This window comes from Rhinolophus ferrumequinum, chromosome 11 (genome assembly GCF_004115265.2).
Source record: "Rhinolophus ferrumequinum isolate MPI-CBG mRhiFer1 chromosome 11, mRhiFer1_v1.p, whole genome shotgun sequence".
Classification (NCBI taxonomy): domain Eukaryota; kingdom Metazoa; phylum Chordata; class Mammalia; order Chiroptera; family Rhinolophidae; genus Rhinolophus; species Rhinolophus ferrumequinum.
Window position 1 is genome coordinate 51588779 of NC_046294.1, and position 19404 is coordinate 51608182.

The 19404-nt window shown below is 38.0% G+C and overlaps 1 protein-coding gene across 1 annotated transcript in view; it reads right to left on the bottom strand.

Moving 5' to 3' along the window:
* Nucleotides 1-274: 274 nt before the first annotated feature.
* Nucleotides 275-19404, bottom strand: part of GDPD4 (glycerophosphodiester phosphodiesterase domain containing 4) — a 68466-nt gene continuing 49336 nt past the window's right edge. The window contains exons 12-16 of the mRNA XM_033118936.1: nucleotides 18873-19027; nucleotides 13590-13737; nucleotides 9079-9161; nucleotides 7591-7648; nucleotides 275-739 (exon numbers count right to left, since the gene is read on the bottom strand). Coding sequence (XP_032974827.1) covers nucleotides 275-739; nucleotides 7591-7648; nucleotides 9079-9161; nucleotides 13590-13737; nucleotides 18873-19027 — 909 coding nt within the window. The remainder of the gene's footprint in view (nucleotides 740-7590; nucleotides 7649-9078; nucleotides 9162-13589; nucleotides 13738-18872; nucleotides 19028-19404) is intronic.

Genomic DNA, 19404 nt, shown 5'->3' on the forward strand with positions numbered 1-19404 from the left:
TGTTCACCACAGCCACTCCATTAGCAGGGGACACTATGAAGGTTAGAGTGAGAGGAACCCTGTAGAACCCAGGGAACAACGAGATCCAGCTCTAAGACCACAAAAACTGCTTTGCTCTTGCCCATTGCCTGGAGGTGCATTCTTCGTACAGATCCGAGACCAGAACAGTCCTCCTGAGAGCCTTAATGGCTCTTCTGTACTCCTTTCTTGATCACTCCCCACCATGACCAACCTCAAGCACAGAGAGAAAGAGGATGAAGGAGGCAAGATGTAGCTACTTCTTCTCTGAAGACAGCGTAAAGGAGGGTAAGGATATGTAAGATGTGGAGGAAACCATCGTCAAAGAGGATTGCTGGGAGGATTCAGCAGTGGGCATCCTTCTATGTTGTGTTTCAGGATGAGGTACCTCTAGGGAGGAAATTGTTGGTTCATTTGCCTTCGAGGCAAGCAATACAGTTTGGAGGGTGGCCTCTCTGGTGGCCTCCCAGGTGGGTGTTTGGATGGGTTCAAAGTCTTCGGAGGGTATTAGTTGTCTAACGTTACCCTTCGCAGGCATCTCTGGTTTTGTGGTTTCCTTGACTGGCTCTGGGTTTCTGTCTGTCTCCTCGGGGGCTACTAAAAACTGGCGAGGGCCTGGGTGTTTCCTTATTCTGTTGGGTAAAGCTGGATAGAGGGGTTTTAGAGTCCAAGGTCTTTCCAAACTTCGGGACGGATGCTCTATGGGTAAATTTGAAGCTTCCTGATTCTTACTTTTTCCCTTTGGGAGTATCTCAGTATCTGTGGGATAGAAAAGACAAAAACACAGATGCCTCAAATGTCACTCCTCCAATCTTAACCGATCATGTGATGAAATCTTTAAAAAGTCCCTCATTTACCATCTCTTTCCCCCTATGAACTAGGTTCTTTCCCCCTAGTTCTTGCCCTACCTCAGACTTGATGCAGACTTTATCATGGTCCTCCAACTGAGCATGGCACTGGAGTTTAAGAGTCTACTGTGTGATGTTCTACTTCCCTAATGGAAGCCCTCAGAAGACAGTGACATTTCCTTAAAGTTCATGCATTTTACAACCATTGCTTCCAAGTCAGTTTGAACAGAAAAATGAACACATCCTCCATTAGAAAGAGGGCTTTTTAAGGTCAGAGACTTTGTCTTGCTTGTTACTACATACACAGTGCTCAGAAGCGTGTTACACAATAAGTGCTCAAAAAATAATTTTTATCTGACTGATTGAAAAAAATTGATGATGGACAATTTCTTCTAGTAATGGAGCTAGGTAATTGACTCTTACCAAAGAGAAATTAAAAACTGAATAATATACAGAACCAAGAAAACATCCTAAATAATCTAAGAATTTACAATATGGGAAGAACTGTGGGGCCAAAATCAAGAAGAAAGTGAGAATCCAAAGCAGGAAGCCCAGAACTCATTTTTTCCCCCCTGAATGTAATTTCAATCTTGAAGGAACAGCTGCACACATGGGCTTCATCTTTAGTCTGCTTTACAAGAGGAAGGAGATTTTTTTTATTGCACTTGAATTTGTAGGTCAATTTCATAACAACTAATATCTATGATAGTTTTTCTAATTCATGAATGTGGTATATTGCTCCATTTACTTTGGGTCTTCTTTCCCTCAGTAAACTTTTGTAGTTTTCGGTGACCAATCATGTATCTTCTTTAAGAGGGCTTGTAACATTTTCCTTAAATTTCTATTTTATGTTTTTATGCTGTTATAAATGTTATTTAAAATTTTTTAGTTTCCAATTATTCTTTGCTAATATAAAGACATACAAGTGATTTTTCTGTGTATTGACCTTGTATCCTGACACATTGCTTAGCTCACTTATTAGTTCTATGTTTGTTTGTTGTCTGATTCTTTAGAATTTTTTTAATGCAAATAATCATATCTGCAAATCAGGAGTTTTATTTCTTACTTTATGCATGTTATTCATCTTATTAAACTGGCTAGAATCTCCAGTACAATGCTAAATAGAAGTGGTGAAAGCAGATATCCCTGCCTTATTTCTGATCTTACAGGGAAAATATTTATAGCTTCACCATTAAAAATTATATTGGGTATATTTTTTTGTAAATATCTTTGATCAGATTGAGGAAGTTTCATCCTTATTCTTAGTTTGCCCAGAGCTTTTATTATAAATGGGAGCTAACTTTTGTCAAAAACGCTTTTTCTACTTTATTTTGTCAATAGGGTGGATTATATTGATTAATTTTCAAATGATATATCCATCTAGCATTACTAGGATAAACTCCACTTGCTCATGATGTATTATCCTTTTTATATACTGATAGGATTCAATTTGCAAATATTTTGTTAAGGATTTCTATGTCTCAGTTTGTGAATGATAATGATCTATAAATTTACTTCTTGTACTGTCTTTGTTGGGTTTTATATGAAGTTATTGGTGGCCTCATAAATCAGCTGGGAAGTCTCCTTCCTCTTCCTTTTTTTCTGAGTTGATACAAGATTAGTATTATTTCTTAAATATTCCTTAACCAATGAAATTGTTTGGGCCTTGACTTTTTAAGTTAAATTTACTCAGGTGACAGTTAATAAAATTATAGAGGTTTCAAGCATACAATTCTATAATACATCATCTGTTTATTGCATTGTGTGTTTACTACCCAAAGTCAAATCTCCTTCTGCCACCATATATTTGACCCCCTTCATCCTTTTTTACCTTCCTTCCTCCCTCTGATAACCACTAAACTGTTGTCTGTGTCTATGAGTTTCTGTTTGTCTTTTTCCTTTGTTGCTTTCAGTTTTACATCCCACATGTGAGTGAAATCATGGTTCTTGACATTTCCTCATCTGACTTATTTTGCTTAGCATGATATTCTCAAGATCCATCCATGTTGTCGCAAATGGCAGTATTTCATCTTTTCTTATGGCAGAGTAATATTCCATTGTATATATGTACCATGTCTTCTTTATCCAGTCACCTATCAAAGGGGCCTGGAATTTTCTTGTAGTGAGGTGTTATATATACAAATTGGTTGTGACAGATTGTGGTTATTAAAAATTTCTATTTCTCTCAGTTCTGGGAAGTTGTGTATTTCAAGGAATTTGTCTACTTCGTTTAAATTGTCAAATTTAATGCCATAAAAATGTTCATAATTTTCCTTTTTATGTCTAGGATCTAAAGAGACATTCCCTGTTTCATTCATCATTCATCATATTGGCAATTTTTTCTCTCTGTCTCCTTCCCAATCCCCTCCCTCTCTCCCATCCTCCCTCCATCTCTTGCATTTTATAAAGGGTATATTAATTTTATTTTTTTCAAAGAAATAACTTTTCATTTTTTTCATTTTCTCTATTGTCTGTATCTTTTCTATTTCATTGATTCCTGCTATCTTTAGTATTTCCTTCCTTTCCTTGGGAAAAATTTACTTTTTTCCCTTGATTCTTAAGGTAGAAACTTAAACATTTCTTCCTTCTAACTTTTAAAGTTACAAATCTCCCTCAAGTCCTGATTTAGGTGTACTCCACAAATTTGCTGTATATATATTATCCTTTAGTTTAAAATATTTTCTAATTTTCCTTGTGCTTTATCCCTTGATCAATGGGATGTACAAGGTGTGATCAAAAACTACGGTGAATATTTAAATTTAAAAAATTTATTACAGTAAGAGACACATTGCTATTAATCCCCCTCAAGATACTCCTCCTCACTTCGAACACACTTATTCCATCATTCTTGCTACTTTCTGAAGCAGTTCTGGAAGTCCTCTTTCATGAGTGTCTTTAGTTGCACTGTCGTGGCTGCCTCAGTGTCCTGAACCAATTTAAAACAGTTCCCTTTCATGGTCATTTTGACTTTGGGGAAGAGCCAGAAGTCGCACAGTGCCAGACCCAGTGAATAAAGTGGATGAGGACACACTGTAATTTTTTTTTTATTTGACAGACATTGCCATACCAGAAGCGATGTATGACATGGAGCCTTTCTGTTGTGATCACAAAATATGGTGAATGCTGCTGCCAAGTGCCATCCAATAAAAAGGCAGGGATCTTTGACATGGGAAGTGGTGCATCAAACCTTATTAGTAAGAGTGTGTGACAAGTTTCAACTTGTTCGGTACAGTCAGTTGGGTGTGAGCTACAGTTGAGAGAAGGTGTATTTTAAAGTGTTCCGTAAATCATACTCCATCATGACAACGCTCCATGTCACACACTGCTTCTGGTATACGGCAATTTCTGTCAAATGAACAGATTTTGGTGTGTTCTCATCCACCTTATTCACCAGATCTGGCACTGTGCGACTTCTGGCTCTTCCCCAAAGTCAAAATGATTCAAGACATCAAGGCAGCCCCGACGGTGCAACTAACGACACTCACGAAAGAGGACTTCCAGAACTTCTTTAGAAAATGGCAAGAATGGTGGGATAAGTGTGTTTGAAGTGAGGGGGTATATTTTGAGGGGGATTAATGGCAATGTGTCTTTTACTGTAATAAATTTTTTTTTATTTAAACATTCACTGTATTGTTTGATCACACCTCACATAGAAACACATTAATTTCAGCACTTAGAGGGTTAGCTAGATATGTTATTAATGTTTATTTCTGATTTAATTTTGTTGTGGACACAGAACATACTCTCTAAGATTTCAGTCTTTTGAAATATATTTATTGAAACTTGTTTTGTGGCTTGTCATGTGGTCTATTTTGGCAAATAGGCCATGTCACGTACATTTGTAAATACTGTATATTCTGCAGTTGTTGGATATACTGTTTTATGTCAGTTAGGCCAAGGTGGCTGAAAGTATTGCTCAGACACCTGTATCCTTTGTGATTATATATATTTTTGTGTTAAACTGTTCTTTTGGGTACTGAGAAAGGATTATTAAAATCTCTGACTATAAACTCTCTTCAAAATACATTAAAACTGGATGAAAGAGTGCATCCACAGTTATAATTATAATGCCTTCTTGATGTATTAATCTTTTCATCACTTTGAAATCTTTTGTTTCCAGTAATTCTCCATGCTTTGAAGTCTATTTTTTTTTAGATATTATTTCTTATGTTGATTGTTTACATGACTTATCATTTTCCCAACCTTCCACTTTCATCCATTTGTACCTTTGTATTTTAAGTATTTCTTTTGTTGATACCATATGGTTGGGTCTTGCTTTTTTCTATCTAGTCTGACAATCTCTACATTTGATTTGAGTATTTGGTCCATTTATATTTAATGTAATTAATAAAATTATACTCTGATTGATCTAAGTAGTTCAGCAAACCCCAAGCACAATACACACACATACAATCATATAAACCGTAATCAAATTACTGAAAACCAGTAGTAAAAGGAACAATCTTAAAAAAGCAGTCAGAGAAAAAGAACATATTACAAGCAGAAGAACAAAGATAAGAAAATGGAAGACTATTTTTTTGGAAGACTTTTCAGAAGAAACTATATAAGACAGAAGACAAAGGACTGACTTCTTCAACGTGCTAAAAAATACATCCTAAAGCTAGAAAGGTGTTGAATGCCTTCTGGTTGCAGCAGGTGCAGCAGGACCTGCCCATCTGGGAGCTGGCTGTGGTGCAAGATGTGTTCAGGAGACTCTATTCCCCCTCAGCCTGAATCGATCTAGATTGAGGTTCTGGCTTCTGTCCAGTCTTCGTTATTCCCTCCCTGATTCCAAACTTAGCCCTCTACCTACTAGGTGTTTCTTGGAGGTACTTAAACAGCCTTTTGATATATTTTCTTTCTGCTTAGATCAGGCAAAATTAGTTTCTGTAACAACCAACTAAAAACTCTTAAAACAGGAAAAATTTTTAATTTATTTTCTACTCACCTTATTTTCTTATCATTTCAACATGGTGGGGAGTTGGGGGTCAAGTTAACTGAATACTTTTTCTAAGGCATTATAGCCATTTCCTTCATCCAAATTTGGGCAGTTCTTCAAATTTTCCTTCAAAACTTCTCTCTCATCCATGATTTCCTCACCATTTCCATGTTCGTTTCATTTCTTGGCTGAATTACTGTTATGGGCTGAATTGTGTACTCCCCAAATTCACATGTTAAAGCCCTAACCCCCAGAACCTCACAATCTGACTATACTTGGAGACAGGGCCTGTAAAGAGGTGATTAATATAACGCCATCAGGGTGGGCTCTAATCCAATCTGACTGAAAAAGAGAAAATTTAGACACAAAGAGAGACACTGGGGGTGTGTGTACACAGAGAGGAAAGGCTGTGTGAGGACACAGTAAGAAGGAGGCTATCTGTAAGCCAATAAGAGAGACTTCAGAAGAAACCAAGCCTGCTGACACACTTATCTTGAATTTCTAGCCTCCAGAACTGTGAGAAAATACACTTCTGTTTAAGCCACCAGCCTGTGATATTTTGCTATGGCAGTCTTAGTGTACTGATACAACTACTGAAAATCATAATGTACCTGGAATACAGCCTTCAGACTTAATGGCAAGTTTAATGATCTTAAAATCCATGTCACTCAAGAGTTACTTGGAATCTCTCTGCCCCTCTGCCCACCAGATTTGGATAATCTTCGTTTGACCCTTCAGTTTCACAGTATGAAAGACCATTGCCTTTCATTTAATTTATTCAAATTTTGAACTTATTTCTTCATGGTCCCTGTGGATCCATTCCTGACTCTAACTGTTGTATCAATTCAACCCTCTGCCAGCTAGCGCACAGCATCTCAGGATCTTCACCACTGTCCACAAGAAATTAAACTGATTTATGATTTTTGCGATGGTACTAATTTGAGGCTCCAGGAGCTGTGGAAGGAGATCGTATCACATACTGCACGGTCCTCTGCCTTCTAATTGGTTTTTCCTTTCACATTGCACTGACTTTCCAAGCCCAAAACTCACTGTGTGATTATCTCCACAACCTTTTGAAAATTAAATCTAGCTTCCCTTCCCCTTACTAGACCCATCTCACTTCCTCAGGCCCTGAATTCTGCTGCTGAACAACAAACTACTCTGTTATTCCATCCCTTTACACGGAAATCTAAGCATATTGCTCCCTTGTTTCAAACCTATTTGCCATCTCCTGGCTACTTATATGCAGAGCCTAGACTCTAGTACAGCATTCTAGGGTCTCTGTAGTTTTCTCCCTCCATCTTCCAATACACATCATACATAACTGAAGCCCCGTAGAGCACATTCAGTCCTAACAGGCATGGGAGATATTCTGTCTCGGACCTAGATGCCTCGCCCAATGTCAATTGCTATGCTTTTGTCTGCTTCCTCACTGCTCTGTGGGCCAGGCTTCTTCTCTCTTGGGCAACCCACAGACAGCTTTCAGTTACCTTCAGCCCTTCTCAGAGCTTGGGACAAAGTACGTATTCAATGAATGAATATATGGACAAGTTAACAAATAAACACCATGTTCAAAATCCTCCAAGGGGTCTCGCTGTTTAGAGAACGAAGTCCAAAAGGAAGCCTATATCGAGGGTCATCCAGAATCTCTGCCCCGGCTACACTTTTCAATTTCTCCCTGGTGCCAACCCCCAGTCTTCCACATTCCCTCGCCTCTTGTCAGAGACATGAGAGGCAGACCCTGTGCCTTGGGGGCAATGGGTAGGAGTGGGGTAGGCCTCTGACTTTACCTGTGTGACTGCTGGTGCTTTCCAAGGCTTTTTCTTTTTTATTTTCTCTCCACCTGGAAGGAAGCAGACTGCCCATGAGTCTCAGAGACCTCTTCCAAAAAGTCTATAATCCAAGACAATAGCCAGAAAAGTAACATTATCCAGTCAAATTCTCCCTTTGGAGGGTTTGTACTTTCCCCCTTTAAAGGATAACTCACTAATGAAGAAATGATGGGACTTATGAGGTCTACACAACCATGGTATCCTCCAGCTAAAATTACTGTATTTTGCCGTGTATAACGTACACTTTTTTGCCCAAATTTGTGAGAAAAAAATAAGGAGGCGCTAATAGTACTAATTAGGGGTAGTACTAATTCTGTATCTATATAAAAGTTTTTAAGCCTTTTATTTATGCTTATGAGCTAAGTGTAACCCTAGAAATCAATAACAATATCTGTATGCAAAATAATACCCTGGAATACAATAATCAGTTCTGTGGAACTTATGATGAACTTGCAACAACAGAGTTCTTGGCCTTTTATGATGTGTAAATATTGTGAATTTGTTACTGGTCATAAAATTTCTTGTACTTGGTATCTGTTCTTGTGTTTTGTAATTATTTGTTAATAAAATTTTTTTATACCATGATATGTTTAAAAATAAATGCTAAGATTCCTTTATAATACTAAGGACAAGTACCTAAATGGAAACAAATAAAAATTTGAATTAAAAAATTAAAACAAAAGATTTTTCCCCCCCGGAAAGTGTGGGCCAAAAACGTGAGTGCACATTATACATGGGAGCACATTAAACATGGCAAAATACGGTACTCGACCAGCGTGTTTCCTCTCCAACCTTGAACCTTGCGATCCTGTAGGATTTGCCCTACAAGGATTCTCAAATGTCATTTTTTTGGGACAGACAAAAAGACTATGGTCTAGAAAGGGACAGTGATTTTCTCAGGGTCACCCAACAACTAAGGGGCAAACTGAGGGCTAAAACTCAGCCTTCCCAGTTTCTGAACCTGCTCTGCCTTCCCAGTCTCTGAACCTGCTCTGCACAGTACCCTGCATGTCCAGGTTCATGGAAGGTGGGAAGATGGAGGCACTTGTTCTAGGCAACCTTCAACCCCTGCCCCTCCCAAGAGATCCACATTGAATCTCTAGTAACAGGCTTTCACGGAGCTTTAATGAGCGCCCTTCCCCTTAGAACACTGTCTGTCTTGTGCTGAGGAGGTGGAAGGGGTGGGAGGAGCTGCAGGCCACGTGAGAAGAAATGAGAGGTTCAGCTTATTCACCCTGTCTCCCTGAGATCTTGCCATGTGCGATTACAGGAAGAGCGTAACTGGTTGTTGTTGTTTTTTCAACTTTCCATAAGAGCGATTTATACTTTCATTTTGGGGAAAAAACATTTAAAATTACAATTAAACATTTAAAATTTACAATTACAAATTACAAAAAAAAACATTTAAAATTGATACAATTCTGTATCAATACATGCTTACCAATGAAAATAAAATATGGCAACAATGAAAACTGCAGAAACACCATCCATGAGAAACCACATGAACATATAGTACCTTGGTGTCTGCAAAATAGAAAACAAACTGAAGTCAAAGAACTTTACAGTGGGAAGGGATTTTCGATCATATGGGCCACGTCCCTTGCTCTACCACCTGCGCTGGGGGTGGCGAAAAGTGGCGGCAGAGGTGAAGGAAACCATGATTGCTGTGGTGGTCTCAAACACAGAGAGTACCTGCTGCTGTCCTAACAATCACCCCTTCCATATAGGGGTGCTCTACAAGGGATAAGACAGTCCACACCCTTCATTCTCCTTGACCCTCAACACAGAGGCCTGAGGGAGTCCCAGCGAAGTCACAGCACGTCTGCTCTGGACCCAGGACTACAGCCCACGTGTCTTGACTTCCAGTACTCTGTGTATTCATGCTACAGCTTCCCATCCGGCTGTGGATCCAAATCTACCTGGGCAGCTTTTAGTGATACAGGTTCCTGGGTCGCCCTACCGACCTCAGGAATTAGAATTTCTGCATTTTTAACAAGCTCCCCAGGTGATGCTGACACAACTCGTCTGTAAGCCAGCACTTAGGAATCATTGTTCTATATCATGATGCTTCAAGTAAGCATGTTGAATTTATAGTGCTCCCTAAACTAACATGCCCCCTTCTCCATGCTCCTCGCCTGAATCAGCCACTTCCAAGAGCTGCATCTCCTGGGTCTTCTTGTGTGAGTTTTATAATTCCCTCGTTTGATCCTTCCTTTCCTCCCCCACTGTTCCCTCTCCAATTTTACCTGATGCTACTGGGGCTGGCACTTTTTATTCTTTCTTAGGCCATTCTGTACCTTAGCTCAATGTCTTCCCTTGGACTGAATAATATTACCGTATTTTGCCATGTGTGATGCACACTTTTTTGACCAAATTTGTGAGGAAAAAATAAGGATGTGCATTATACATGGGTAGTACTAATTCTGTATCAACATAAATGTTTTTAATTCTTTTATTTATGCTTATAAGTTAAGTGTAACTCTAGAAATCAATAATGATATCTGTATGCAAAATAATACCTTGGAATACGATAATTGGTTTCGTTGAACTTAATGATGAACTTGCAGCAACAAAGAGTTCTTGGCCTTCTATGATGAGGAAATATCATAAATTTGTTACCGGTACATAAAATTTCTAGTACCTTGTATCTGTTCTTATGTTTTGTAATTATTTGTTACATAAAATTTTTTGTACCATTATGTTAAAAAAAATGCTAAAATTCCTTTGTAATACCAAAAACAAGTACCTAAATGTAAACAAATAAAAATTTGAATTAAAAAATTAAAACAAAAGATTTTTTTCCCTGGAAAGTGTGGGTCAAAAACGTGGGTGCGCATTATACGTGGCAAATACAGTAATATTAATAACAACACTAATGACCATGATAATAATAACCAACAATTAATGAGCATTTACAGAAGCTAAGGAAGAGTTCTAAGTACTTTAAGGGTATTTTCACATCTAATCCTAATTTTCACATAACAGTCCTACTAGGCTCTTAACCACTTTCACTAAACTGGGGCTCTTAATGCCCTCCGGGAAACAGACTGACGCTGCCCTGGCCGGCTCCAGGATGCCCCCCAGGAGAGCATCACCAAGCAACACCAACAATCAGTTGTTCTTGCTCTTCAAATGGCTTAGAACAGTTGTATTCATTGTTATAAATGTTCAGTATAACTCAATGTTACTTAAATTTGTAAAACGAGTGAAAAAAAAGTATGTCATTTTCAAGAAAACTAAGTCAATGCTTTGAAAAATTGCATGAAGACAAAGTAGGTCATTAAAAAATAAAGTGCATTGGAATTAGGTGTGCGTGAAACACTATAGGAGATTGGGGCAGGTAGCTTATAAAAATCTGGGTATAGTCCTCTTTCAGATTGTTTCTCCCTATGACTAAATACTTATTCTGCTTTAAAGAAATAAAACTTAGAAATCATAACTGGTTCATCTGGATATTTAAATAAGCAAGAGAATACAGAATCCAATCAGCTGAATTAACCTCAAAGAAGAGTTTGACTCTATGTCAAAAGGTGAATGAATATCTTAAACTACAATAAAATGTGTAAGGTGTGTGTGTGGTAGATTATACGACCACAATATTCCTCCCTAAACGCAAACCCGTATGCGCTGTGATTTGCTGTTCTTCTCCATCAAGAAGTGGAATCGGTTTTCCCCTGCCCCACCTTGAATCTGGACTTGGCCACATGACTTGTTTTGACCAATGGAATATTAGCAAACATCACACTGGGGGAATTTGAAAAGTACACGTGCATTGGGGCTTGACCTCTCTTGCTGCTGGGAACCCATGGCCACCAGGTGAACACGCTCAAGCTGGCCTCCTTGAGGATGAGTGACCACTTGGAGAGAGATCCCAGCCAGCCCAGGTAAGACCCTAGACATAGGAATGAGGCCACCCTAGACCAGACAGCCTAGCCCAGCTGGCTCAGACCACAGCAACCACTCAATCATCATACAGAATGTAACAAATATTTCTTTCGTTTAAGCCACTAAGTTTTAGGTGGGTTTTTTTTGGGTTTTGTTTTAAGTAGGAAAAGCTGATAGACTGCATATCCTTTTTTATGATTCCCCACTTTTAACTTTTTCAATTAACAGACCAAAGATCAGATCAGATTGTATTGGATAAAAGTGCTTGTATTGTACTATTATCCCAAATTTATAAATAAACAAACTGAGTCACAGACAGTTTAACTAATATTTCCAAGTTCACACAATAAGTGGTAAAGCCAAGGTGTGAGTCTGCATATTCTAACACCAGAGTGTTGGGCTGCTTGAGAAAGCCCTTGGGTTACTGGCCCCATCTCCCTAAACAAAGTGACATGGGTCCTTTAAAAAAGCCCAGGCATGGTGTAGAAGGAAGTTTTTTTACTTATACACTCTTTCTATTTTTTGAGTTTTGAATCACATGAATTTACTATCAATTCAAGTATTAAAATGAAGTTTTATTTACACTATATCCAAAGGGACAACTGTGAGACATTACTACTTTATAGGAACAGGATTATGGAGGTGTCTGTATGTAGCTTTCTAATTTATGCATTTTTGTAATGATTAAATTTTATATAATGAACAACTTTTCTTTGTAATCAATTTTTTAAATTGTTAGAAAAATATATAGTACACACGTGAAGGGGAATTGTATAAGGACAAACAGGTGGACAGGCTTCACCTTTACAAAGGGACCTGCCATCCAAGGTTTCCTTCAGGGTCATCTCCACAAAGCTGCCCAAGCCACCGAGAAAGAAGGGAACAGCAATTTTACACTGCCACCAGAGGGCTTCAATGCACTGCTGGCCGTGTGAGACGGTGCCCTTAACTCTGATCCCCTCTCTCCTAATCCTGACTCTGAACAGGTCAAAAAAAGAGGCTGAGGGGGATCAAATGTATGGTGATGGAAGGGGAGCTGACTCTGGGTGGTGAACACACAGTGTGATTTATGGATGATGTGATACAGAATTGCACACCTGAAATCTATGTAATTTTACTAACAATTGTCACCCCAATAAATTTAAAAAATAAAATTATATATAAAAAAAAAGAATATGAGTGGAGTCATATGTGGAATCTCAAGAACTGAATAAATGAGCAAAGTAAACAGAAATAGTCTCAGAGATATAGAGGAAAAACTGATGGTTGCAGCCCGCCCAGTGGCTCAGGCAGTTGGAGCTCCGTGCTCCTAACGCCGAAGACTGCCGGTTCGATTCCCACATGGGCCAGTGGGCTCTCAACCACAAGGTTGCCGGTTCGACTCCCGCAAGGGATGGTGGGCTGCGTCCCCTGCAACTAGCAATGGCAACTGGACCTGGAGCTGAGCTGCGCCCTCCACAACTAAGACTGAAAGGACAACAACTTGAAGCTGAACGGCACCCTCCACAACTAAGATTGAAAGGACAACAACTTGACTTGGAAAAAGCCCTGGAAGTACACACTGTTCCCCAATAAAGTCCTGTTTCCCTTCCCCAATTAAATAAACAAAACAAACAAACACAAAAAGAGGCTAGTAAGACTGGAGGTACGGAGAAGGCAACCTGAAATATTTAGGCTTCTCATTTAGGCTTCTCTGCCTAGCTTTGACTTTATTCTGAATCTTGTATCATGCACCAATGTGCAAAAAAATCTTCATATCTTCAAGCTTCAGTTTTCTTCTGGGGTAATAATAGCGGCCAACTCAGCAGGCTCAATTACAGAATGCAGAAAAAGCACATTGCAAAGATTCAATAAACAGCAATTATTAGAAAAATACTCATTTCTCCCTGAAAATCACAGAAGGATCTGGGTGATAAAAGGGAGAATGCCACATCTCCAGTACCACAGAAGTTTCTGCTCTTCAGTAGCTCCCCAGGGGACTGAACAGCTGGCAATGTACGGATGGGGTAGGGGACATGAATTCCCATTGTACCAGACTTGGAAGAACAATCTGGACAACTAGCTTACCATGAAGAAGTAAGGGTGCTTTATCTGCCTCAGGAGCTGAATGTTATCCGTGGTCACTGAGTTAATCCTGGAGCACCACGCCAGTGAGTAGAGCCAAGGTTCATTAACAAGGTATAAGTTGATATTGATGTTAGCTGCTTTATAATCTCTGGAACAAAAACAGAACCCACAGGGGATTTAGACTTAATCTGACTCCCATCATCTTAAAGGGGGCAGCCACCATGTTCGTGAAAGGCTGTTTAAACTACCAGAAGCAGCTGGCCCGGGGACAATTTATATGACATGCAGAATGGGCTCATGTTGCAACAACATAAAGGACTCGATTTAATACCTGTACTAATGGTGGTATATTAGTAAACTGGATGTCCAAGGGGGGAAAAGGGAAGGGAAAAGGAAGGGGAGGGAAAGGGCAAGGGAGGAAAAGAAAAGCCCTATTTGTACTATTTGCCAGTTTCCATGGTGTAAATACTCCTACCATAGCCAATTTCAAACTACCATTGGTAAAACAGGTTTGCAAATTTCTAAATATTTAATAATTGGCTCCCATGAGCTGATATGAACAGCTCCAGCACACTATTATTGGGAAGCAGGTATACTTACTTCCATCAAAGCACTTGACAACCCTCTACTCCATCTACTTTCCTATCAGTCTTCTTTACTTGACTGTAAGCAAATTAAATGCAGGGACAATGCCATTCATCTCTGTATATCTAGCACCCAGCATAATACTTGCTTTCATAAATAGTAACTGAAGGAATGCATAAACGAACACCAATCTGGTGAATATTTAAATTTCAAATATAAAGAAGTTTTACAAGCACTGAGTAGGAGGAATGGAACCCAACTTTTTTCAATGTATTAAATATCAGTAGCTACTTCTGCACTGTCTAGAGAGACAGGAAGATAAGTAGAAGAATAATCTAGTAATGCTGGCCAAGTTGTCATTTTCAGGGATTAAATTTCTCAGAAAATATACCATGTAAGTGCCTTCCAAACATTTTTTTTTTTAATTAAGTTGGTACAGCATATTGGAAACAGCTCTGTACAAGTTTGAGTTTGAATCCCAGCTCTGACATATACTAGTGTGGCATGTTCTTATGCTCAATATATAAATGTAAGATAAAAATAATAATGCCACTTTTGCAAAAGTGTTGTCAATTAGTTATCTGGTATGACTCTAATATAATTCTACAGATCACCTAATTATAAATTTTAAAATAGAAATAAGGAAACAGTAGTAAAAAGCTACTTTTTAAACTTTGAAACTGACATACAAAAAACAATCATATTTCTGTATATGAATAAGGAACATATAAAGACTGAAATTAAAAACACAATACCATTAAAAATCACCCCCAAAATTAAATTATATAAACATATATACACATGCATACACATATATACACATGTGTATACACACACACACACACACACACATATAAACACATAAACAACCTGGATGGATCTCAAGGGAATTAACTGTAAAAAAGACAACCACAACAGATTATGTACTTTATGATTCTATTTATGTACCAGTCTTGAAATGACAAAATTATAGAAATGGAGAAAAACGTTAAAAAACAAGACAGGGCTATCCCCTATCACCACTGCTATTCAACATAGTATTGGAAGTCCTAGCCAGAGCAATCAGGCAAGAGAAAGAAATAAAAGGCATCCAAATTGGAAATGAAGAAGTTAAACTGTCACTTTTTGCAGACGACATGATTCTTTACATAGAAAACCCTAAAGACTACACCAAAAAGTTATTAGAAGCAATAAACGAATACAGTAAAGTTGCTGGCTACAAAATCAACATACAAAAATCCATTGCATTCCTATATACTAACAATGAAATTTCAGAAAAAGAAATTAAAAAAACAGCAATTCCTTTTGCAATTGCAACAAAAAGAATAAAATACCTAAGAATAAACGTAACAAAGGATGTGAAGACCTATACACTGAAAACTATAAGACATTTTTAAAAGAAATTGAAAAAGACACAAAGAAATGGAAAGACATTCCATGTTCATGGATTGGAAGAATCACCATAGTTAAAATGGCCAAATTACCCAAAGCAATATACTGATTTAATGCAATCCCCATCAAAATTCCAATGATATTTTTAAAGAAATAGAACCAAAAATCACCAGATTTGTATGGAATCACAAAAGACCCACAATAACTAAAGCAATCCTAAGAAAAAAGAACAGTGCTTGAGGTATCACACTCCCTGACTTTAGCTTGTACTACAGGGCAACAATAATCAAAACAGTATGGTATCAGCAGAAAAACAGACATACAGACAATGGAATAGAATTGAGAACCCAGAAACAAACCCACATAAACATGGACAGATAATTTTTGACAAAGGAGCCATAAACATATAATGAAGAAAAGAAAGCCTCTTCAATAAATGGTACTGGGAAAATTGGAAAGCCACGTGCAAAAGAATGAAACTAGATTCAAAATGGATCAAAGACCTAAACATAAGACCTGTAACAATAAACTGCATAGAAGAAAGCATAGGTACTAAACTTATGGACCTTGCGTTCAAAGACGATTTTATGAATTAGACTCCAAAGGTAAGGGAAGTAAAAGCTAAAATATATGAATGGGTCTAAATCAAACTAAAAATCTTCTGCACAGCAAAAGAAACCATCAACAAAACAAAGAGACCACCAACTGAATGAGAGAATATATTTCCAAACATTACCTCCAATAAGAGGCTAATATCCAAAATATATAAGGAACTCATATATTTTGTCAACAACAAAAAGACAAACAATCCAATTAAAAAATGGGCAGAGGAACACTGGAAAAAAACAAAAACAACAGCAAAGGAATAGAAACGCTACTTGAAAAACTGTCCACATAGATGGAAACAAGATGGAATCATTTTTCTTCTTCTGATCTGTTTTCCCAGTGTGGAAAAGAAGGGCTAGAGTCCACCTTGCTGGTAATTTGGGTGCTCTGTGTATGTGTTTCTTTTTTGTTAAGAATTTATTTATAAAATGGTTTCTAAAAATGAAAAAAAAAAAATGGGCAGAGGACATGAACAGAAACTTCTCCCAAAAAGACATACAAATGGCCCAGAGATATATGAAAAAATGTTCAACTTCACCTGCTATTAGGAAATGCAAATCAAAACCACAATGAGCTATCACCTCACACCTGTTAGAATGGCTATCATCAACAAGACAAATAATAACAAGTGTTGGAGAGGCTGTGGAGAAAAAGAAACCCTCATACACTGTTGGTGGGAATCTAAATTGGTACAGCCACTATGGAAAACAGTATGGAGGTTCCTCAAAAAATTACGAATAGAATTACCATACGACCTAGTAATCCCTCTCCTGGGTGTCTACCCAAAAAATCTGAAAACATTTATTCGTAAAGATATATGTACTCCTATGTTCATTGCAGCATTATTTACGGTGGCCAAGACATTGAAACAACAAAAGTATGCTTCGATAGATGAGCGGATAAAGAAGATGTATATATACACAATGGAATACTACTCTGCCATAAGAAAAGATGAAATAGGACCATTTGCAACAACAGGATGGATCTTGAGATTATTATGCTAAGTGAAATAAGTTAGACAAAAAAAAAGTTGAGACCACATGACTTCACTCATACGTGGCAACAAAGGAACAACACAAGCAAATAAAGAAACAAAAACTCATAGACACAGACAACAGTTTAGTGGTTACCTGAGGGAAAGGAGGGAAGGGGAATGATAGACGAGGGTAAAGGGGGTCAAATAACATGGTGATGGAAGGAGAACTGAATCCAGGTGGTGAGCACATAATGAATATACAGATGATGTATTATAGCAACGTGCAGCTGAAATCTATGTAGTTTTGTTGACCATTGTCACCCCAATTAATTTTTAATAAATAAATAAAAAAAGATATGGAGAACAGATCAGTCATTGTAAGGAGTCAGGGTCTGAGGCAAGGGAAAGGAAATGAAGATAATTTCCAGGGCACAGCATGTAAGGATGTTGATGATAAAAGCAGCAGCTAACATTTATTGTGTTCTTAATATTTGCCCAGCATTTTACTATGTGCAAAATATGAAGTAACTCATTTAATCATTTAACCATTCCATCAGATTACCGTTATTCTCAATTTACAAATAAGAAAACTGACAATTAGAAACGTGTCCAAAGTCTTATGTGTAGCTGATGGGTAGGCCAGGATTTATAAAACAGCCTGTGGTCTACCAACCACAGAACCTGACACATAATAAAAGTTCAACAAATAGAAGGTATTAAAATTGTTTCTCAACTACTAGATTAATCTAAATTATGATTCAGAAGAAATCATTTAGAGCCATTTTCTCTTGGAAAAAAAGTTAAAAAAAAATAGAAGAACACTAAAAATACAGGAGTACCTGGGCAAAGAGAAATCTGGTTGGGAACTAGAGGTAAAACACAATTTTCCAATGCTAAAAAATGATGTATTTTATAAACCACACCATGGCCAAGAAGCAGGAAAAGCAGGAACAGAAACAGAGGTGCATCCCACAGCTTAGTTCACGGCTTGAGATGCCGAAAGGTATCTAGAGGAATTTTTATTAGGCCCAAGGAGATTTTGGATACACAAGGAAGGCTTGTCTCGGAAACATTTAGAATTATCTGAAAACATTTAAAAATCTAAGATAAAGGAGATATGGATTAAATTAAGCAGTGATTAATAACAGTTAAGTTTGGAAAAGTTACCATTTTATTCCCAGGTGCTTTTAATTCTGGAAATCTGTCTCTAATTATATGTTTATAAATATGGTGGTTAATAATTTTAGTTTCTTCTCATGCTTGGCTGTTTTAAGTTTTTTAAATAATGATTTAGTAATGTTCTTAATTATGCCTATAAGAAACCTGACTATGTAGATTACAAAGGTATTTGTGAGGTACTGCAATCCATCTGGTAATGGCAGGAGAAAAGAAACATCTTTTTGAGTTCTAACTAACTTTTCAATGATCACCTTATATAAAAACAAGAATGCCAAGCATACCAAACGTGTGCTGAATGATGAGAGAGTAAAGCACAGAGGAGAAGGGGCAGAAGGCTACGTTCCAGGGACATAGTCCATACTCGATAAATGTTTGTTGGCAGAGGGAGGAAGGAAGAGAGGCAAGGAGGAGATAGTAGGGGACTCCAAAAAGATAGCCACACTGAAATCCTGAGATGAGAAGGGGAAGCTAAGTAGCTCGGTTAGAATGCAGATTTTATGCGAGTAAGGCAGTACATGCCAAGAGTGAGGTGGTCAAACACTTACCTCAACCCAGTGTAGAACAACGTCTTGTAGTCAACATTTATTTTAGTGATATTTTCTTTTGTAAGGTGTTCAATGGAGTATAACCGACCCACTTGCTGAAAACCAGGAGCTTTCAACTTGACGAAATGCCTATCAAAAGCTGTCAACCAATAAATCTGTAAGGAGAAACAGGACGTCTTTCAGTGGATAATCAACAGTCTAGGTACACACCGCCCCATGTAGAATAGATGGAGCCCCATTCCAGCACTGGTAACAGTCTATAGGGAGCAGAGAGAGATTCTAACCCTTGGCCTAATATTGTCTAATGAACTCTTATAATGGGGCTTTCACCAGGTTGTTCTGGAGATGAGTTTTCTCAGGTAACATCATGGGGCAAGGCCCATTGTGCGCAGATAGCCTGACACAAGTCAAAGTGGATGAGGCTCTGGTAGGTATGGATGAAAGGTGAGAATCATAAACATCTCCTCCTCTGGCTCAAAACCATCTTTGAGGGGGCTCATTTCCTGACAACAGGGAATGAACGCTATTATGA